Source organism: Cibotium barometz, chromosome 44, assembly GCF_041138505.1.
Source record: "Cibotium barometz isolate CiBa-2024 chromosome 44, ASM4113850v1, whole genome shotgun sequence".
In the NCBI taxonomy this organism is placed as follows: Eukaryota; Viridiplantae; Streptophyta; class Polypodiopsida; order Cyatheales; family Cibotiaceae; genus Cibotium; species Cibotium barometz.
Window position 1 is genome coordinate 18,325,077 of NC_141089.1, and position 22,410 is coordinate 18,347,486.

At 44.1% G+C, this 22,410-nt stretch overlaps 1 protein-coding gene across 1 annotated transcript in view; it reads left to right on the plus strand.

Annotated features, from left to right (window-relative positions):
- Positions 1-19,758, plus strand: part of LOC147613026 (protein EXPORTIN 1A-like) — an 82,560-nt gene extending 62,802 nt beyond the window's left edge. The window contains exons 9-32 of the mRNA XM_086782324.1: positions 10,308-10,385; positions 10,538-10,600; positions 10,725-10,769; positions 10,902-11,009; positions 11,081-11,176; positions 11,492-11,689; positions 11,803-11,862; positions 12,039-12,149; positions 12,392-12,489; positions 13,727-13,835; positions 13,928-13,993; positions 14,274-14,372; positions 14,558-14,638; positions 14,776-14,865; positions 14,959-15,044; positions 15,299-15,379; positions 15,481-15,663; positions 15,957-16,023; positions 16,112-16,222; positions 16,376-16,483; positions 18,036-18,173; positions 18,314-18,454; positions 18,583-18,687; positions 18,778-19,758. Coding sequence (XP_086638450.1) covers positions 10,308-10,385; positions 10,538-10,600; positions 10,725-10,769; positions 10,902-11,009; positions 11,081-11,176; positions 11,492-11,689; positions 11,803-11,862; positions 12,039-12,149; positions 12,392-12,489; positions 13,727-13,835; positions 13,928-13,993; positions 14,274-14,372; positions 14,558-14,638; positions 14,776-14,865; positions 14,959-15,044; positions 15,299-15,379; positions 15,481-15,663; positions 15,957-16,023; positions 16,112-16,222; positions 16,376-16,483; positions 18,036-18,173; positions 18,314-18,454; positions 18,583-18,687; positions 18,778-18,900 — 2,445 coding nt within the window. The 3' untranslated portion in view covers positions 18,901-19,758. The remainder of the gene's footprint in view (positions 1-10,307; positions 10,386-10,537; positions 10,601-10,724; positions 10,770-10,901; positions 11,010-11,080; positions 11,177-11,491; positions 11,690-11,802; positions 11,863-12,038; positions 12,150-12,391; positions 12,490-13,726; positions 13,836-13,927; positions 13,994-14,273; positions 14,373-14,557; positions 14,639-14,775; positions 14,866-14,958; positions 15,045-15,298; positions 15,380-15,480; positions 15,664-15,956; positions 16,024-16,111; positions 16,223-16,375; positions 16,484-18,035; positions 18,174-18,313; positions 18,455-18,582; positions 18,688-18,777) is intronic.
- The last annotated feature ends 2,652 nt before the right edge of the window (positions 19,759-22,410 follow it).

The following is a 22,410-nucleotide window of genomic DNA, read 5'->3' on the forward strand; positions in this document are numbered from 1 at the left end:
CCGAGCATTTCATACATGCTAGAGATATGATTGCAAACTTGCTAGCTCTCATGTTTAATAGAGCCATGTGTGAGGGGTTTCCTGGGACTTGGAGTACTTCCACAATTGTGCCGATACTCAAGTCTGGAGATCCGAGCCTGCCGACCAACTACCGCACCATTATGATTGGTCACTCGCTGGCCAAGCTATATGCCTCTATTCTTGAGCAGGAGTTGAGCAGATGGGCAGAGAGACAAGGGGTGTGAGCTCAGGGACAGGCCGGTTTCGGGAGGAGATTCTCTACTTTGGATCATATCTTTACCCTCAGGGCTATCATTGAGGAAGGCAGAGCACATGGGAGGAGGATCTACTGTGGCTTTGTGGATTTCCGCAAGGCCTTTGACACAGTGCCCAGAGCTAGACTGATGTGCAGGCTGCAAGACTTGGGGGTTCCATGTGAGCTCATTTGGGGTATTATGGCACTTTATGAGACAGTAGTTGGGCAGGTGTGGACTTCAGAGGGTCTCTCCCAGCCAGTACACTCCACTATAGGGGTGAAACAGGGCTGCCCGCTCTCTCCGACTCTATTTGGACTATACATTGATGAGATCTCTGATTATATTGGGACACGAGGGGACAGAGGAGCCTAGTTGGCTGGCACTTGGATACCTCTGCTCTTATATGCTGATGATATTGTGCTTTTAGCAGACTCACCAGAGGGTCTGCAGAGGCACTTGGATACTTTACATGCTTATGCACAGGACAGTAGGCTCTCAGTTAACCTTGGTAAGACCAAGGTTATGGTGTTTAACACTACAGCTCAGTGGGTCTGGAGATCAGTGCCTATTTTCACATATGGGTAGGAGACAGTGGAGTATGTTGACTCATACACATATCTTGGAGTGGTGTTCATTGGACCCACATTTTCCATGAGGGGGGTAGCAGAGGCTAGATTGACTAGAGGATATGTAGCACTAGGAAGTCTAGAGAGGATGTGCTCAGAGGTACAGTTTCAGGAGCCACGCACTAAGCTGTGGCTTTTTGACACGCTGGTCACATCGACTATGCTATATGGAGTACAGATCTGGGGGCCTAGCCTAGATCGTCACAGTCGATCAGGACGCACATACGATGGATGGAGATCGATGGAGAGACCACTTGTGTCCATGATCTCCAGGATGATTCGGGCTAAGGCCCATGAGATTATCAGAGCCGAGATGGGAGCACCACCGATCGTAGTTGAGGCTCTTGCCAGATGAGTGTCCTTCATTCATTGCACCTGGGAGCTTCCCCGACACCGGTATGCACGACTTGCTTTAGAGTCCTCTCATCAGCTAGCCATGGAGGGAGACACTTCATGTTGGTATGTGCAGATAGCATCCTGGTTTGAGCTCCACGGGATTAGTTTAGACAGACTTCCACCCTTCCAGTACTCTCTGGAGGCACCCTCTCTCACCTTGACACATTCTGAGATTAGTAGTCATCAGACAGGACCTCATTCAGTTGGACACTAGGAGGACATGGCTAGAGCCCTCAACGGAGTTGGGGACGAAGATGGCTTTCTATAGAGACCATCTTCTCCGCACCACTGAGGATGGCTTTATACTTAGACCGAGCTACATGGATACCCATCTGTCTCATGGATTGAGGTGCGCCATTGGGCAGATCCGCACCTCTTCACATCAGTTAGAGATAGAGACAGGCAGATTTAGAGGCATACCTCCAGGGGACAGGATTTGTCAGATTTGTTGGATAGAGCCAGAGACGGAGGAGCACTACATCTGTTGCTGCACAGCATATTATGAGATTCGAGGGCGCTACCATTGTCTTTTCAGAGATTGATTTGGACCACTGGCTAGAGTCATGGACTATTGTGATTAGCGATGCTTGGGTTTTTATCTCCTGGAGATCCGCAGGCTCAGAGAGTCCATTATCAGGAGCAGACGCCCGGCAGGCAGGGAGTCCACACAGAGACAAATTACTGACTTCTTTAGAGGGACTACCCGAGAGGACACACAGCTGACAGCCCAGCAGTGGGCACCCCGTGGGACTCTAGTTGAGAGAGCTATCCAGTTGGGCAGATCTAGACGCCCGAGGGTTTGCGGATCCTCACATCGGAGACGGTGCCTACACCGGAGGATTCAGAGCATCATTGCGAGGCATCGGGCTCGTCCGACCAGGCATCTCACTATGGCAGATATCTAGGCCATCCGGCAGAGACCCATGCTAGAGCTCCTAGGATGATTACGACTCAGCCATATACTGTTGTACTCACTGTCACTTTTGTACTGCCCCATATTCTTGTATTCATGCATCCATGTACTCATGTACCCCATTTTGACTAGTAGCATCAGCTTCCCACTCTCCCTAGTTGCTACTTCCGGATGCTCCCTATTGATGTATTGTAGGGCTAGATACTTACCTTCAGTTCTTTCTTTTCTTTTCCAGACAGTGTATCAGATGTCACATGGTTGTAACTTTGGTCTCATAGGTCACTTTGTCCTTTTGAAGACGTTAATATAACATTTCATTTCATTTCATTAGTGCTACAGTTCCCGGACGAGGAGAGTAGGATGAGCTTTATGAGAAGACGGGCTATATTGAGGAGCTTGCTAGGGGACCCCATCTACTTCGATGATGACCTCACATGGATGCAGCTGGAGCATAAAAGATTATGCATGCCGAAGATCAAGGCAGCATGCATAGAAGGGAAGAAGGCACATTATAGGGATGGTCACATCTACATTGATGGGAAGAGGATCGAATAGCGCCATCTGGCCTATGAGACACGGAGGAAACAACATGAAGACAAAGAGATACACATAGCAGTCTAGAACTGTAATGGAGTCCTATGGACACATCCAGGGAGACTTGAGGAGGTGATGGAGGGCCGGGATATCATCTTGATGACAGAGACTCATGAGAGCCCGGAGAGGGGCTTACCACGGGTTGAGGGTTATCAGTGGGAGTCAGCTCACCGACAAGGGATGAGACAGCCCACCTCCCGAGGTTCTGGAGGTATTGCAGTGCTTTTCAGACATGGGTTACATGAGCATGTTCGAGTCGTAGCACGAGACTTGGAGGCGAGATACATGTGGATTAGATTACGCCTCTCGGAGACCAGATGGATTTATATTGCCCTTTGCTACTTTCCTCCAAAGGGTCGTGGATTGCCACCACCGAGGAGCCGGGTGGAGGAGAGGCTAGTGAGTCTCTATACTCTGTCTTATCTGAGGAGATCTTACACTATTCGACACTGGGAGAAGTCTTCTTGATGGGGGGCTTCAATGCACGGACTCAGAGCAGACAGTGCGAGATCTATGACTTTGAGGATCCCTTGAGACTAGAGCCGCTAGCTACAGAGGATACAGGGACCACTCGGATATCCGCTGACGGAGGAGCTGACAGCACTGGATATGGACAACATTTGCTGGAGCTTGGGGCCCGACACCATCTCGTTATTTATAACGGGATGACTCAATGGCCAGATTCAGGTGGGTTGACTTGCTTTCCAGTGGGGGGCGGCAGCAGTACAGTGGACTATGTGATGGGATCTCGGGAGGCAGCAGATATGGTGTCTCACTTTACCGTACCACCATGCCCCATTGGGGCGGATCATACATATCTATCCCTCACTTTGAGGAGCTTACTGGAGACCCACCCACCCATCATACAGCCACCACACACTATTTTCCACTTCACTCAGGACCTAGCCGATGTGTATGACTATCATGTTCATGATCAGCTATTTGCCTTAGACCCATCGGCACCCTTGGCTATGCTCACCTCCCAGCTCTCATATGTACTGCACTCCGCAGTCGCGAGGAGTTTCCCATACCGCATACAGACAGGACAGCCACCTACATCTGGGAGCATGCCCCAAAACCGATGGTATGATGATGAGTGCAGAAACCTTTACCGCAGTCTCCGAGTGCAGAGGGCTCGCGGGGAGATCACCCAGAGACATGCAGGCAGGAGGATGCATACTCTCACCTGCCGTAAGCGGCGAGCTTATGAGGAGGCTCAGTACTGGGACACACATCACATGCTCATGAGCAGAGATGCTGTTGCTGCTTGGAGGAGACTCAGAGAGCCCCGTCCTCCCACACCTATTACCGATCCTCAGACCTGGCAGACATATGCAGAGAGACTCTATGATGTGCCTGCACAGCCCCCTATACCACAGCCCACAGAGCCATGCTCCACAGTCTCCACCTTCTTCACCCCACCTATGGTTAGGAGGGCCATATGCCGACTCCAACATGGACGGGCGACAGATCATACAGGATTACAGGGAGAGCATCTCATCTATGCTATTGACACATTGGCACCATTTCTTGCTCATCTCTTCAACAGAGCTTTGTCAGAGGGGTTTGCGGCTGAGGGGACGATGCACACTATTGTGCCGATCCATAAAGCGGGAGATGGACTAGACCACGGGAACTACAGGACCATCATGATTGGCCATATATTGGCCAAACTATACGGGGCAGTTTTGGAGGCAGAGCTGAGCACTCATGCAGAGGATGGGGGATTGAGAGCAGCAGGCCAGGCAAGCTTCCGACGAGCCTTCTCGACCATCGACCCCATTTTTACATTGAGGTGCTTGATTGATCAAGGCCAAGGCATGGAGGCAACGGCTCTATTGTTGCTTTGTGGATTTCCGCAAGGCATTTGCTACTGTGCCCAGAGAGCGCCTCTTTCGGCGACTACAGACACTAGGCATACCCTCAGACATGATGTGGGGCATATACAGGCTATATGAGCAGGTCTTTGGGAGAGTCCGATGCCCAGGAGGCTTGTTCGACACAGTTGCTAGCACCATTGGTGTGAAGCAGGGGTGCCCGCTCTCCCCCACGCTCTTTGGGCTCTATATTGATGAGGTGGTCGATTACACATCACAGGGAGGAGGCTTTGGGGTTGAGCTATCATGTATTACTGTCCATGTTATGCTTTATGCTGATGACATCGTCTTGGTATCCGACACGCAGGTTGGGCTTCAAAGACACCTTGTGGCTCTTGATGGCTTCTGCGCACAACAGGGTCTCACAGTGAACCTTGGGAAAACCAAGGTTATGATCTTCCACACCTCACCCGCAGTCAGGAGCCACACTACTCTCACATTAGCAGGAGGCGGGTCGAGGTGGTGAGCTCTTATGTTTACCTTGGTATCACATTTACTAGCTCAGTTGGACGCTTCTCCATGGCTCAGGCAATCCGAGACAGAGTGACCCGGGGGTATGCTGTTCACGCCACTCACAGCCTCAGCATCGGCGATGTATGATATCTTCTATCCCTCTTATGGCATTGGATGGAGTTAGACATAGGTCTGCATAGCATGCTTGTTCTACCCCTTCAGCATATAGAGATGCATCTTGCCGTAGCACTCCATCCACATCTCCACCCCCCTTTATATTGTTTGTATATGGGCTCCACCGATCCATGATGATTCACAGTTGTATCCAGACACATGCACACTTTTTCCTTTCTTTCTTTTTCTTTTGTTCCGATGATCGGAAGAACACAGTTGTATTATATTTTGTCTCATAGGCCGACTTTGGCCTCTTGTAGACGTTAATATATCTTTCTTTCTTTCCTCTCTCTCTCTCTCTCTCTCTCTCTCTCGTAGCCATGGAGCAGCGCGATCCACCATAGCCTTGATTTCACAATTGGTATTAGAGCTGGCTTCCTAGTGTGGAGCTCGTGCAAGCGCTGTGTCCACCTGCTTTGCCCATCTGCCGGTGGCTCCGTCCATCTGTGCCGTCCACTTGGTGGATCCCATGATAGGGAGCTGGCCGGGCTGAGCTCCGCTCAGCCGCTCAGTCGGTTGGGGCAAAGACCCCGGCTGAGCCACCAATCTGACGAGGCGGCGCTTGGCCCTCTTTTACCTTTCCGGCCCGGCCCTAGATTTCACCTCGCGCGGTGATTTTCTTCCTTGTTGGATCCGACTTGGAATTTTCGCCTCACGTCGCCTCCAATTGCCACTTCGCTTCCCGGCTCCCCTCTCCAACTGGCCTTTGTGTTTGTGACCCTCGAACTCTTAGCGGCCTCATCGAAGAGCAATCGCCGATGCCTGACGCTGCTTCTCATCCGTTGCTCGGTAGCCTCGCCTCAGTCCATGTTGTGCAGTGACCTATCCGAGCCATGCCCGGTCCACGAATAAAGTTTCCCGCTTCGGGTTCTTGTGCGCCCATCTCCATATTTGCTTGCTGCATCTGGCAGCTATGGCATCCTGCACGGTACCTGCCTTGTAGCGGTCTTGCACCGTCACCCACCCGCTTCAACAGCATGACTACTAATTATAAGCTCATAGCCAATCTAGACCTCTCTTTGCTAGTGTCCTTAGCCCACGTGTGAACAATTAACCCTAACCCTAATCTTGGGTTATTACACGTCCCGAGCATTAGCTGGAGCGGAACATACTTCTTTCCTCTTTTTATTTCATGTCCTCTTGAAAGCATAAAGAGTCAAGACTATGTAAGCTCAAATCTAGACATGCATCCATAGCATCTAGTCAAGTCTACTCCCTCTTACCTGTAAGACTTCTGTTATAGACCCTGCGACAAAGATCCAATTGTTTACTCTCAATCCAATTGTCATCCAAGAGTTGAATCCCAATAGGACATCCGGTCTTAAAAAGTGCAACAAGCTCTACCAAAACAACCCTACCCTAGCATAGACCCACATCACAACCATAGTAACAAAAAAAACCCGTTTCTAGCTTTCAAAACCTCGAAACTTCAAAATGGTTTTTAAAAACCTCCAAACCTATGTAGTACGAGAGTTTCGCCCAAATTTTAGTTCCCCCCCCCCCCCCCCCCCCCCCCCCCCCGATTTTTCTGGGGATTTTTTATTTTTGTTTTTCTTCCATATCTTCCTCATCACCTTCCTTCCCTCTTCTTCTCTTGCCTCCCTCCTACTTCTTTCACCTTTACTCCTCATTCCTTCACTTTCTTCTTCTTCCTCCTTTCTCTTCTTCTCCCTTGCTCTTTTTCTCCTTTTCTCTTCTTTCCCCTTTTTCCTCATACACCATCGTTCAATGTCTTAAATCTTTCCCAATTTCTACCTTCTCTTCTTCAATTTCTTAAGAGTCCTTGATTGAACTGCTTGTGGCATCTAAACAAGCAAAATCGCCATGATGCCTCACTCCAAGATGTGTGAGAAGACACCATTTTTCCATAATTACACTATGTTTTTAGATGGCTACTATAAGTTCTTTAAGTATTTATACTTTATGAAATTATTGATTTTTCAAAATCTCACGGTTTCTTAGCCGAGGGACGAAACCTTTCGAAACAAAACCCAAAAAACCTCGAAACGAAAAAAACCTCGAAACGTTTCTTGTGACTATGATCACAACTCAATTGTTATACCAGATGGCATCTTGCACTAGTGGTTGGCAAATACACTAGTCCACTTAATGCACAAATAAGTCCTAGTGTCATGTACTTTCGGTGCAATATTCCAACCATAAGATCTTCCCCTTCCAATCCTCATCTAAAGATTGAACGGAGAGATTGTGTTTTCACACACAACTAGTAGATACTCACGTCTACTCTTAGGGCAAGCATGAAACTCCCCATCTTTTGTGTATGTTCCATGCCCTCCAACAAGGTATAGACAACATATGGCTTCCAACTACTTTTCACCCCACCAAATTTGAATGAACTTAAGGTTACCAAAAGTCCACTCAATCCCATTAATAGAGATCGTGAAGGACAATGGTTGTAACATATCCACCCCTAACATGTCCATGGGTTACACCCCATGGAATAGGTGGAAGTCCATATGGCTCCAAAGTCTTGGAATCAAAATAACCCTCTGAAACTATGTCCATCCTGAAGTATCTTTGACCATTATGGGATCCAACCACATACAAAGTCAGTGTATCAAACGGTCCAACCGTCAAGTGGTCTAGACATTTAGTGTAAGAACAAGAAGATTCAAACTTCCTATCTCTCACGTACAATTTTGAGGCTGCCTCATGCATCAATATGCATCAATATCATTTGGCCATCATGAGAGAGTATGTGATGAATCATAAAATTTGTCACCCTATGAGTGACATGCCAATGCTCAGACAATCAAGAAAAGTCCCTTACCTTGTTGTCACTCACAGACTAGCGTGGCTTCTCAAAGGTTAACTATGCCAAAACATAAGAGTGTCCAAGACAAGAAGCTTGGGGAGATTCTACATGAGAAAACACTCTGGCGTCCCATACCATGACAGTGGCATGAGAGCACATTCCACAGAATGCCCATGTTAAGCATGATCATAGGTGGAATGGCGGACTTTCCTCCTTCCTACAACCCAACCTTGAAGCAACCGAGGTCCTCTTTAAACACCAAGGTCAAACTTTTGGTCAAGTAGAGGGTCAATCTAATCCATGCAAAGTCAAGATGAAAGATGCTACCATGTTTATACCCCATTTCGTATCCTTATCTCATGCAGTCATCTCCACTCGCTATCTATAAGTTGTGCTGATCAAGGAGAAGCGGGGAAGGGTAAAGAGAAGATTATTGAAAAAGAGGAAGGGTCACTGGGCGGGCGGGCGCGGGGGGGGGGGGGGGGTGGGTCAAGCCAAAGGGTAAACTGAATCTTAAACAAACTAAGGAGGAAGCTAGAAAGAGGGCAAGCCAATCGGAGAAGCACCCAGAAACCTTGGCCTAGGCATTATAGATTATGAGTCATGACCATCACCGCAAGACTGCCTAACTTAGCATCCCGTCTTGGGTTAAGCCAACACCCAACAAGACTGCCTGCCACCTAGGGTTCTTGGTAAAGCTAGGTGGCCTTTCAACATTCTTAAAAAGAAATGAGAGCATGCAACAAAATAGATTCCATCACAATTCGGCAAAGATCTTGAAAAATTAGTAATTATTAATAAGGGGTTGTACAATTAAGTACTTGAAAACAAGCTCCATGACTTAAGAGTCTGTGAAGTCAAGTCTATGGAGCTTGGACCCACCAATGTGTGTAAATCCAAACTTGAATCCCACTTAGCAATAGCCTCTTGATACCACGTGACAACCCCATGGTTATTGGTTGGCATAGGCTTGGAGCACCCATAAAGCTTGGGCTCGACGCTATCCTCCATTAGGAGATCCTAGATAATGCGTTCTTGTTTATCTTCCAGTGCTGATGGCCGGTTAAATCTGAGCCGTCTTGGTGGCTTCACTTGCTCAAAGTCATCATCACGATGACCGACTCCGCATCGTTACTAACGGGCGAGTTCATGGAATTACTGCCCACTGAGTCCATATAGATTTGGTGTATACAAAATCGTGCATGCATAGAAAGAAGTGAAAGGTTAGGAGAAAAGCTTTTAGGTGGATGAGAGGGTTGAAGTTTGTAGCTTTCGGAGATCAAGAGCTTTGAGATGGCATATTCACAACGTTTATGTATGAGCCAATAATAAGGAAGAGGCTGAATTTATAGGGGAATGAGTTTGAAAAAGCACTTGCTTTTTTTTGTCTACCATCACAAGGGCAAAATCACGGGAGATGCTTTAGGCTGTCATAGCTTCCCTGCACCAAGGGTGGCTTCAGCTAGCAGACAAAAGGTGCTTTTTCTCCCTTTTTGTGACCTTTGCACATCCATGCAAGGTCCCATGGATTTTTGCCAAATTCCGCCACTTGAGGTTAATATCTTGTACATCCTCCATGCCTCAGGTTCTAGCACTTGTTAGATCCAGGCTTTGATATACTAATGTAAGGTGTCCACAGGCCACGCCTAAGGATTATTTGTCCTAGAACCGAAACCCTAACGAGATTTGATATACCCGATATCGTCGTATGCCTCACATGGCTGCGATGGATTGTGGCTCAACTATAGGTTTAGTGTCTCGAACCACCCATGAGCTTGAGGTCTAATTACCACGAGCGTGCTTTGGTACTGATGGCCCCAACTTATCCATACCACTATGCCGAACCACCCATCTTCTAGCTCCATGGCCAAAAGAGCTTGCACGCTTCCTTGGTAGCCCCATGCTCCACGTGACTACTTGACCTCTTGTGTCTAATAAGTGATCCCAAGGTCACTTGTATAGTAATAACCCGGCTATTATTGGCCCTAGGCTATTAAAAGAAATTATAAGCTCTTTGCCAATCTAGACTTCTCTTTGCTAGTGCCCTTAGCCCACGTGTGAACCCTCGAGGTCCCCACGCCCTAGCTAACCTGCTAACCCTAATGTTGAGTCAACCCTTAACCTTAACCCTAGGTTGGTACACGTCCCTATAGCGCTAACTCTAGGTCTCTCGGAGAGAGAGAGAGAGAGAGAGAGAGAGAGAGAGAGAGAGAGTTGACATACTGCTTTCAAACATGGCAGGTTGCGGTCCTTAGTTTTGGTGAGATGTATGATCCACAATTTGTGAAGCTATACAATGTTTTCATGGTTCAGTTGCAGGTGATTGTATCTGGCTCTAGTAATTTCACTTGGAGTTTTAGGGTTGATACGAGGTACCAAATGAGGGTGTTCCACAATCATGATTCAATTGAGAAATGAATTTAACTATAACATGCATTATTTTGATGGAGGTGTTTGCCTTTACAACTCAGCTTATACTCCCACCTGGAACAAATATCCCGCAAGCATATGCAAATGGATCCGATGACGATCAGGTTGAATACACATCCGCTTTTGTCATGAACATGGTTCCAACATTTAGCACACAGTGGATGAAAATGGCATGCACTTTTGTGTATTCATGTGCATGTTCTTATCAAGGTCTTATAATGGCTACAGGCATTTATACAAAATCTGGCCCTTTTTTTCACATCCTTCTTCAAGGTTTGTCTTCTTGAAATTACTCTTCTTCACTTGGGGTGTGGTTGGGGTGTTGCTAAGTTAGGGTACATGAGTACCAAGTTCTGTAGCATCTTTTGCTGAGTGGCAGTGTTTTGACTTGCAATCTCGAATCAGGCACACATAGGAGTATTGGAACAAACACAAGAAAATCAAGCCGCTTTACTGCTTGGATTAGAATATCTGATTGGCATCTCTTATGTCGATGATACAGAGGTCTTCAAGGTATTTGCTGCTTTCCTTATTAGATTTCTTGGATCAATCTGCTGGCTGACAATGCTCTCTTTGGTGCGAAGGTGTGTCTGGACTATTGGAATTCACTTGTATGCGATCTTTATCAGTCAGTATGCAATGTTGAGAACCCTACGGCTGCTGCTGCAATGGGTCTTCAGGTTTAATTACTTTCTTTGTGTATATTAAATGCTGAAACAGCTGAATTAATCTGGAGCTTTTATAGGTTCATGTTATTCCAGTAGTCATTGGTGGGCAAAGTCCTTTATGGTTTCGAGGCATCATATTTAGGCGTTTGACCCTTTCTCACTCTCCCATGCTTAGGGGTGGTCTAGCCTACATGGTTGGGTTATGAATTCTGCATGTGTGTGTGTGCATGGTTTTGGTACTCTGGATGCAGACTGATTGCAGATGGTTACACAATGCTGTAATATGCTAACAAGCTCCTTTGTTTGTAAAATTGTACCTTATGGCAGGTGCCCATGGTTGCTGGTTTGGTAGATGGACTTGCGATGTCACAACGCAAGCAGCTCTATGTCATGCCGATGTCCAAATTGAGGCTTCTTATGGTAAGCCGCATGGCCAAGCCTGAAGAAGTCTTGATTGTAGAAGATGAGAATGGGAACATTGTACGTGAGACCATGAAAGATAATGATGTGCTTGTACAATACAAAGTGAGTCTTGATCTTCTCTGTTCTTCCTTCCTTCCTTGACTCCTTGCAAAAAGATGTGCGACATGTTTTTTGCTTGTACTTAAGTCCTCTAAACCCACTTTTTGATTTCACAGATAATGAGGGAGACTCTCATTTACTTGTCCCACCTCGATCATGAAGACACTGAACAACAGGTACCTGTGAAGCAGTTCCCAAGCCAATTCTTTTGATATATGCCTCTCATTTTCCATGAAATTTGCAAGGAAATAATTTGTTTTTTTTTTTTTTTTGGGGGGGGGGGGTGTCTCTAAAGGTTATGTTTTGATTTTTCAAACGTATCGTATGTTTCCTCCCTGAGTTGTGCTCGCAGATGTTGAGAAAATTGAGCAAGCAGCTAAATGGGGAAGAATGGTCCTGGAACAATCTAAACACACTTTGCTGGGCAATCGGTTCGATATCAGGGTCTATGGTTGAGGACCAGGTTTAGAAGCTTGCACAATTTTCTTTTTTGTACCTGTAAATATATTGACAAAAGTTTTCACACCCAAAAAAGATTTGGGCTGCTTTTTTTCGGGAGAGTTATTTGAACTCAGCTGGGCAGTGTTGTGCTGCCTGCTAAACAATATCTGGCTGTCTTAATTTCACGTCCTACATATGTATTAAAGCTTGCATGTTCCCTTATGTGAAGGCTTTTCTCCCAACTCTTTGCTTTTGTATATCCAGGAAAACCGATTTCTAGTCACAGTCATCCGTGACCTTCTGAACTTATGTGAGATCACTAAAGGGAAGGACAACAAAGCTGTCATAGCAAGCAATATAATGTGAGTCTCTCTCTCTCTCTCTCTCTCTCTCTCTCTCTCTCTCCAGAGCTCGAGTTACGACTTGGAAGACAGCGAGTCTTCCAAGCATTTGTCTATGTGGCGTGAACCCACTTGTGCGCACACATTTTTATTTCTGGAAAATTGTTTTCTATTAAGTATGGAAAAATATACAAAAGGGAGATTTCGAACCAAACAAGGGGGAAATCTCAACCAATTAGGTGCCTTGTGATGCCAACAAGGTCCAATACGAGTGGGAATCCATAATCCCACTCTCATAAACTGGCCGCGCTTTCTCTCCATAGCCATTGAAGATCCTTGGATTCTAGCCCAAGTGCCCATGAGGTTGGATGATATCATTCCAAATCTTGCAAATGCATTGTTACTCATAAACCAAAGTGCCCTCAATGGCCCTAGAGCATCTAGCCTTCCGTTTACCAGGCTGTAGTGCTAGCAATAATCTCCCATGTACTGTCCAACCTCTGTACAGGTGGGGCGTATCTTGATTCTGGCATGTCTTGAATGTTGGCAATCATAGGTTCAACCATGGAGCTATGGAGGATGAAATCTCTCCATGGTTGAGGAGGAAGAAGAAGAGAGAACTTGAGCAAGTAAGAGAGAGCAAGTTGGGCACAACACAAGGTGATTGTATGAATAAACCACCAAATACAGAACCCTTTTATAGGCATCAAACCCTATCTTTTGACTCTAACTAAGAAGTTAGCTATAAACCTAATGACCCGAGGCCCATATCCCCAATGTCACATGGTATTTTGGTGTATTTTTAACACCCTCCCTCAACAAAATATCCTTGGCTACTATGATGTCAATGCTAGCTCTAGTTACTGCCTACAAAGGTGTTTATGATGACCATCCAAGTGCTCGTAGGTCTTACTCATGGTGGTTTACAATGCCAGTCAATGATGACCCTAAATTTGGTTTAGCTTTTTCACCCCAATGCCCAGCCTATACTCATCTTGGGGTAGTCCATCCCCCTAACCCTAGGTCATCAAGTTGTTAAATATTGGTCTTTGTCCAGTTCAATATTTGTCTCAGCCCAGCCCAGGATTTAACCCATGCACATGGTTTGGGATGTGACACATATATGTGTATAGATATGATTATGTGCTGTGCACATTGACTTGCATGGGCTGCATGCATTCGAATAATAGATAACCATGCTTTTGTGTTCTTTCTGTGGCTTGTCATCTTCTCACTTATCCTGCTGTTGAATGATTAGGTATGTGGTCGGTCAATATCCTAGATTCTTGAGAGCACATTGGAAATTTCTCAAGACGGTTGTTAATAAGCTGTTTGAATTCATGCATGAGACACACCCCGGAGTACAGGTAAACCCCTTTCAGTACCCAACTCTGGTGTGTAATGTGTTCCTTCTTTTATGCTGTTTCGTTTGACAGTGTTATACTTGCTTCCTTTCCAGGATATGGCGTGTGACACGTTTTTGAAGATTGTGCAGAAATGTAAAAGGAAGTTTGTAATACTTCAGGTTTGTGATTTTGTTCTCTGATATGCATATGGATGTGTACATGCATGCACGCACATGCATGGGCACATACATGCACATTTACACCTCCATGTACATTGACTTTTACACATACATATACAGTATGTGTAAATGTATTTCTATGTATGTGCGTGTGCGCACATGCCTGTGTGTGTGTATACACACATATATACATATGTGTATGTATGTAAATACACACATGCACCACATGTTTCAATTTTTACTACTGCCTAAAGCATTTTGGAATCTTTTTTTTTTGCAGGTTGGTGAAACTGAGCCTTTCGTTTTAGAGCTTCTGAAAGCGATTCCATCAACAATAATGGACCTGGAGAACCACCAAATTCATTCCTTTTATGAAGCTGTAAGCTGCCATGTTTTCAGCGTGTTTAGCTTACACCATGCCAAGAGTGCTAGTTTTTATTCTAATTGAAAGATAGAGCTAGTGAAGCTAGTTGCCTCTAAATCTAGTCAAGGTGCACACAACCTCATGGTGAATCATCAATGATCATTCATCAATAATCATGTGTTTTTTTCTGCATGTGGCAGGTGGGATTTATGATTCAGGCTGAAGGAGACCCTCAAAAACGGGACGAGTACTTGCAAAAGCTTATGGAGCTACCGAACCAGGTATGAAGGCATTTTGAATGTACTGGAGTATGAGGACCTTGCATCTCTTAAGATATGATTTTAGATGTTATTCGGTTGTCTTTATGCACAAGTCATTGTTCCCTGTATATTTTACTGTTGTTTGTGCGTTGATGCAGCGATGGGTTGAGATAATTAGCCAAGCTCGGCAAAGCGTGGAGTTTTTGAAAGATCAAGAGGTTATCAGAACTGTGCTTAACATACTGCAGGTATTGGACCGGTGTTTTGATATGCGTTTATGGTAGTTTGTTGCTGTTTAATGCTAGCTTTTTACTTTCAACTTACACATTTTTATGATACAGACAAATACAAGTGTCGCAAGCTCGCTCGGGCAGCCTTTTCTTTCACAGATTTCACTCATATACCTGGATATGCTGAATGTCTACAGGTACTTGTCCTTTCTAAGGGTATTTACACATTTGAGTGTGATGGGTGGTGGAAAAAGAGGATGGGCGGGCGAGATTGTCCAGAAGTGCCCAATGGGCGGTGAATATGCAGTTATTGCATACCTGGCCAGACAAAAGGATGGACGGGGAAGATCGCTTGCAAGTGCACAATAGGCTGTGGATTTGCACTTATTGCATCCTTGGCAAGCCAAAGTGTGTAAATGCCCCAATTCTTTTTGACTTTGATATTTTGCAGAATGTACAGTGAGCTCATATCAAGTAGCATAGCAACGGGGGGTCCCTACGCATCACGGACGTCTTTTGTTAAACTTTTGAGGTAGGTTTTTGATTGTTTTGTGTGCCCATTTTGCACTCTACTTGCATTCCTTTTTGGGTTCTGTAAGGCATACCATGAATTGGTTCTCTGAATACTACCAGGTCAGTGAAGAAGGAGACGTTAAAGCTCATTGAGACCTTTGTAGACAAATCAGAAGATCAAGAGCTGATTGCCAAACAGTTTGTCCCTGCAATGATGGATCCTATCCTTGGGGACTATGCCCGCAATATCTCTGATGCAAGAGAATCTGAAGTCTTATCTTTATTTGCAACCATCATTAACAAGTGTGTTTCCAGCCTTTGATATCATGATTTTTATCATCTTGTTACTTGTTTGAGCTCTAGCTTAATCTCTTAAGATTGAGCTAGATATTAACATAGCTGAATATGATTAAGGATGTGTAAGCAATGGCATGGCATGGACTAATGATGGTAAAGGATTATGGATGTTGGACATATGGGGAGGTTTTCAATAACAAGCTGAGGGTGTCTGCAATTTGTTTTTATCGTTGATTTCTTTAAATGTTTCATCAAAACTTCAAGGGTGAATTTGTCGTATGCATCGGTGGTGATGACAGGCTCAAAAGCACTGTGCTTGATGATGTGCCTCACATTTTTGAAGCAGTGTTTGCTTGCACCCTGGAGGTAAAAGCTTGAAAGAGATAAGCTGTGGCAGTGTATAACTGAAAGTATGTTTGGTCTTCTAATGGAAGAGTGGTTTTCTTTGTAACAGATGATAACCAAAAATTTTGAGGACTATCCAGAACATAGGTTGAAGTTCTTCTCACTACTTAGAGCAATAGCTAGTCACTGCTTTCGGGCACTTTTCAAGCTATCGGGTCAGGTACAAAGCGGCAACTCTTTGTCATTATTTGCAGTTTGTCTCTTCTGCATTGTACGAATTATGGGGATCAGAGAGAGCTAGGGGTATGTGTATAGACAGACTCTAGAGAATCGCTTTACAGAGTGCTAAGCTTATGTTGTATGCATCTACCAGCAATTGAAGCTTGTAATGGACTCTATAATATGGGCCTTTCGGCATACCGAACGGAATGTTGCAGAGACTGGATTGAACCTTCTACTTGAAATGCTTACAAATTTCCAGGTAAATTGCTTGCCCTTGTGATAGAATGCCAATGTGTACAGATATGCTTTTCCACTGAACTATTTAATTTTTGCAACTCAGGGGGGGCTTAAGACATGTTTGTGGAGTCTGGACAAGGCTGAATGCCTTTTTGTCTGCCCCCCTTTTCCTCTTTGTCGCGGGGCTTTTCACAAAGTCTAGATACAAAGTGATATACAGCAGCACCTACGTTAACACAAGTTTTGTGGTTGTCCTAGTGGTGAAAGCCTATCCTTCTAGAGGTGAGGTTGGGGGGGACTTACCAAAGGTGAAATTTTAGAGGGGAGACAGGGCTGTCCTTGCCAGATCAATAATTGGTGATCTTGTCCATATGTGTTAAAGCCCTTCAGATGGGTGTGTGCTGACTCCGCGAAGACTGGAAGTGCTGGATTTCGTTTTTGCCAGCATTGTCTGTGTGAAACCACCCATGTGCTCAGCCTTACTTCATATTTTCCCTCTTTATATTCAGTTTTTATGTTTTGGGCAGCCATTTTTATTTTCAACTCCCTGACAAGTGCAGACTCCTGTACCAACAATACTGAGCTTCCTTTGGGATCACTCTGTTTCACTTGAATGGTAATGTTAGCATACATAATCACAGACTTATCATACAAGAATAGGGAAAGATATTGTACACAATGCTTTTTCCAGGCGGCACAATATCTATGATCTTCAAATTCACAAATTTTAGTGCTGTTGCACTAGTACTTAAAAGCCAATCTTGATTTGTGATAAAAGTGGAGCATATGTGGTTTTATGCTCCGAGGCTAATAACCCATCATGACCGTAGTTGCTAGGTGTTCCATTAAATGCGTTTCAAAAGCGTTTCGTACGTTCGTGAATCGTTTGGAAAATGTTTTGTGCCTTTAGTGGGGGTTGGGGGGGTAGAAACATGCTAAATTGCATGTTAATGTAAAGAACATGCAAATTGCATGTTAATGTATAGAACATGCAAATTTTGCCGATTTTTGTCATTTTCTATCATGAAAATTGAACATTTTGCATTGGCAAAACTGATTCTTGATTCATTGAAGATTTGCTTCTTTGAGGTTTTCTTGTACAAGGCATGATGCTATTTGATAGCAACTCCATTTGTATGGAACATACAAAACGTTCTGTATTTTCCCCAAGGTGTGAATGCGTTCTGTTGCAACTATGATCATGATTGCCACAGCCCTTGGGACACCTCCACCCACCAGCATCCGGGTGGACAGCCATTCGAGGTTGTCTACTACCCCAGGGCCACCATTTCTGAATTGTGTGATTCTGTGTGAAAGCACATGCAGTGAAGTCTGCTCTGCAGCAGAACTGGGCTCCAGGAATGTGTTTCAAAATGGCAGTTGAGACCGAAGATGCGTCCTGCATCAGCTGGTGTGGGGCGTGGTGGACTCCTAACTGCTACCCACTGCACTAGATGAATCCCCTGGGTGGCTAGGTTATACGGGCTGATTCTTACGAGAGCTTCTTTTTGATGTTGGAAATGATGCATTTCATCAGGTAGGCAGTCCTAAAGTTTGTGTTGCATGTCTGGCAGGTGTCCGAGTTTTGTAACCAATTCCATCAAAGCTATTTCCTTACTATTGAGCAGGAGATTTTTGCAGTGCTAACTGATACCTTTCACAAGCCAGGTTACAAGCTACACGTTCTCATCTTGCAGCATCTATTCTGCCTGGTAATAGCCATTCCTCTCTCTCTCATCCCCCCCCTTTCCCGGGGGTGTAATTTTGTGTTTCTGAACTTTGAAGAAGTGGAATTTAAAAGCTGTTTTGGTTTCACAGTTATGTTTATGCAAGAGCTTTGTCTGCCACACAGGTCGACTCTGGAGCACTGACACAGCCTTTATGGGATGTGAATTCGTTAGGAGCTACAGCTTATCCAAACAATGTTTCTTTTCTCCATGACTACACAATTAAGCTGTTAAGCTCTTCTTTCCCCAACATAAAACCTTCAGAGGTAAACCTTAGTATTGCTTTCTTATATGGTATGTTCAAATTGCATGGTGTGTGGGAGGATCATATGCCCTGGGTAAGAGGCTTCTGCCAAAGGAAGCCAAGGTTCAAAAAGAGTTTTCTGGCCTGCAGGTAAAGGCCTTTGTTGGTGGTCTTTTTGAGACCAGGCACGATCTTGCCAGCTTCAAAACTCAACTCCGGGACTTCTTGATACACTCAAAGGAGTTTTCAGCACAGGTAACAGATTGAGCAGAAGGTGTGGTACCCAACAGTTTTAGCCTATCTAATGGCTACTTATACTGCTCTCTTTTACCATGGAATTGGCAGGATAATAAAGATCTATACGCTGAAGAGGCTGCTGCTCAGAGAGAAATAGAACGGCAAAGAATGCTAAGTATACCAGGATTGATTGCACCGAGTGAGCTGCATGATGAAATGGGGGATTCATAAGGCTTTCCTTGAATCGAGTGAGCTGCATAATGAAATGGGGGATACGTAAGGCTTTGGTAGTAGAGGGGGACAGTTTTGAGTTGTAGCCTTTTCTACCAGGACTCAAAAAATCTGCTTGTGGGTTTGCTCTGAGTTTTTTTTAAAAAAATAAAAATTTGGGGGTGGGGGGGGGGGGGGGGTGGGGTGGTTGGGCCAGCCAACCGAGCCATCCTAAACTACTAGTGATACTTCTGGGCAGGCCAGGGGCATCTTCTAATAAGGTTCAGGGAGTTTGACCTGGTAAAATGTCCTTTGAATGAAGGCCTCACCTTCTGTCTTCAGTAGTTGAAGTAGGGAATGCTCCGAACACATTTGAGATTGATCTTCACATAAAACTTGTCAGGCCGCCTTGCAGGCTTTTGTTGAGGCTGTTCTGCCTGTGTGCCAGGCCTCCATTGTATCATTTTAGAGAACAGGCGGAGATGAATGTTAGCGGCAGAAAACATATGGCATTTTTGTTTTTATCAGAAAATGCCATGAGGAATCTTGAGGCTTGGTTTGGCAGTGACACTTCACCTATGTAACAAAGTTGAAGGTCATTCATGGATGCATCTTCTATGTATTATCAGTCTATTGGATGATGTGGTGTACCACAGGTTGGTAGGTTAGGTCTTATAGACCAAATCTCAGGTCACACTTTTAGAAAGATGTTGAGGATATTGTGCCTAGAGGAGGTTTGATTTGAGTTTGAAGTACTATTATGCATGGATCTGAAATCACGGGTCAAAAAGTTGGAATTGAAGTGCTACACCTGACTATGTAATGTAGGCCGAGATTTGTGGCAAAGCCATTTATAAGATAAACAAAAATTTTGCAGGCTTGGAGTGAGTCATGAACTATATTATTATGTTAGAATGAAGGAGTTATATGTTTCAAAAGTAGGAACAATATTTCAAATAGATGAAGCACCTATGTGAAGAAAGGATCAGTTGGAGTATCAGCATTTGGCAGTAGGATAAGCTAAGGGAATTTTGGGAGAGACGGTGGCATTTGGGAATGAAGTTGGGCTTTGACACTAGTTGTGTATTTGAACTATAAAAGTGGCGTTAACTAGAAAAATGTAAGGTCTAATTACTAATTCAAGGAAATGAGGTATTTGAAAACTGCAAAAGCCTCCAAGTCACTTAGCATGTATCTGTGTATGGTAATGGTTCTGGGAAAAAATTATATCCCACTAACAAGGCCTCAAACTTTAACAATCTGTGTTGGACGAGTGCGGGGAAAACAAGTCTTCAATTAAAGAAAGGTGTATGTCAACTTTTGTACACACTATGTAGTTGTTTTGTATTGTAATTGTGGTGTGCTTAAAAGATGCTTATGGTGTTTCTAAAGAAAAAGTCTCAAATTATACATAGAGTTTTGGCAATAAGTGTTTGAATAGTGACCTTGAAGAAATGTATTTGAAACTTCTTTAATTATTGATACATCTTGTGTTGATAATCTTGTTTCCAGAGCGATCTCCATAAAATATATCTTCTTACGAAAGTTTTGACATGACAGAAAATTAGTAGTACTGCCAAGTTAAAGCCTCTTTTTTTTTGTAAGACAACTAGCATCGAAAGACAAAGAGCTATCCCTACAATGTCTTAATGGAATTTAGATTGTGATGTAAGAGCTTTTCCATTGTAATTGTTTATAGCTACTCTTATAGCTGATTTGAAAGTGTTGAGATTAATGTAGATTGTAATGCAAAAGTCCTAAAGAAGTTGCTAATTTTGTAAATTAATGTGGATGTTGAGGAGTCCTAAAGGTGCTAATTTTTTCACTACCATACTTGAGCGCATAAAGTATCAATTGACCTTGAAAACACCCCCCCCCCCCCCCGCCCCCCGTGTGTGTGTGTGTGTCTCAACATTTTTCGTGAGGGTAAAGTCCTTATTGATGTTTTTTGTAGACTTAAACCAAAGCTGAACATAGGTTTTTATCGAGTGGATTATATTTGATGCTTGGAATCTTCCGTTTGAATATATTTTCTTTCAACCATATATTTGGCGTAGACTTCCATGCCATGCATTTAGTCTCGTAGGTCATTTTGGCCCTTAGCATATGTTAATCTCTCTCTCTCTCTCTCTCTCTCTCTCTCTCTCTCTAGAGGCTTTCTTCGTTGCATCACATTGGCTAGCTTTTGAGGTTTGACAATTGCTTCACTAATAGAGACTATGAGACAACATGCAATAGTCGCTTGAGCTTAGTTTGATTGACATGAGCACATTGTGGAGGCATACAAGGCTATGTTTACACACCTTACAAACATGTAACTAGGATGTGAAAGAAGTATGCTTCCACATTTGAGTTTGTATAAGTCACGTCATAGAGGTGTATGGGTGGTAGATCTATCGTTATACCCTTTATTCAAGACATTAGGGGGCGCCTATCGACAACAAGTTTAGGCTTGCCATACTTGCATGCACGACTTTCCTACGTGGTGTTCTCTTCTCTTTTATTGTGCATGTTGTAGTTACACATATAATGATATATTGCCAGGGTTGTGGTAGACTCTTTTGGTCTTTTATGAGGTGTCAATCACTCTATTGGTCAGTATAGTTTCGTCCACTTGACCTACCATAACACACTTTGTCATCATACTTGTGTGCAAACGAGCACGACTTTTGTAAGATGACATTGGAATATATGAAACAACCTTGCTATATGCTTAATGGCAAATAGGAAAATTCTACAGACAGTGTGTACATAGTTACTTAAGACTAGTAATAGAGGCTAGATCTTTTTAATGTTTGGTCGACCTAGTATAAAATTTGGTCATTTGTATATAAGTAATTTTTGGTAATAAGCAATACACAATCATTTCTTGTAATAGTTTTCTTGTGAGCTCTCCTTCTGTCCTCTTTTTTCTCACTTGCATGCTATTGAATCTTGCGTACTTGATGAATGTATGCTAGATAGGTTGATTGTAGGTTTTCTTGTAATAGCTTCTTCTTCTTTCCTTGTCTTTGTGAGAGAGTTATCGCGAAGATGGATCTCTTCTTGTGTCATCAAGGCATTGAGTGCCATCCCTCCACTCCAGAGCATTTTGGTGTGATGAAGAGCGAGGACGCGATGGATGAGCTCGTGCATCCACATGGAAAGCTACATATTACGGCTGTAGGGCAAAATCCAATGACACATGCTTTCACAAGGCTAAGGTAAGCTCTTGACTTAAACATTTTTTGGCACTGCTATCAGGGACTAACCTAGGACTTAGTTTTGTTTTTACATCTATTCCAAGCTATTGGGATCACCCAATATTTCTTAGTGTTGATTAGGAGATCACACTCTGAAAAAGATGCGGTTCACATCTTTGATGGAACAATATCTAGAGAAGTTTGATCAAATTTTTGATGCCATGGGACGGATTGATGACCCCACCAAGATCTGTTCATTTAGGCTTTGCCTTGAAGGCAAGCATGCCATGGTCTTGTCCAATGGAACAAGATGAAGCGCCCAATTGCACAGATCTATAACCTTAAGGAG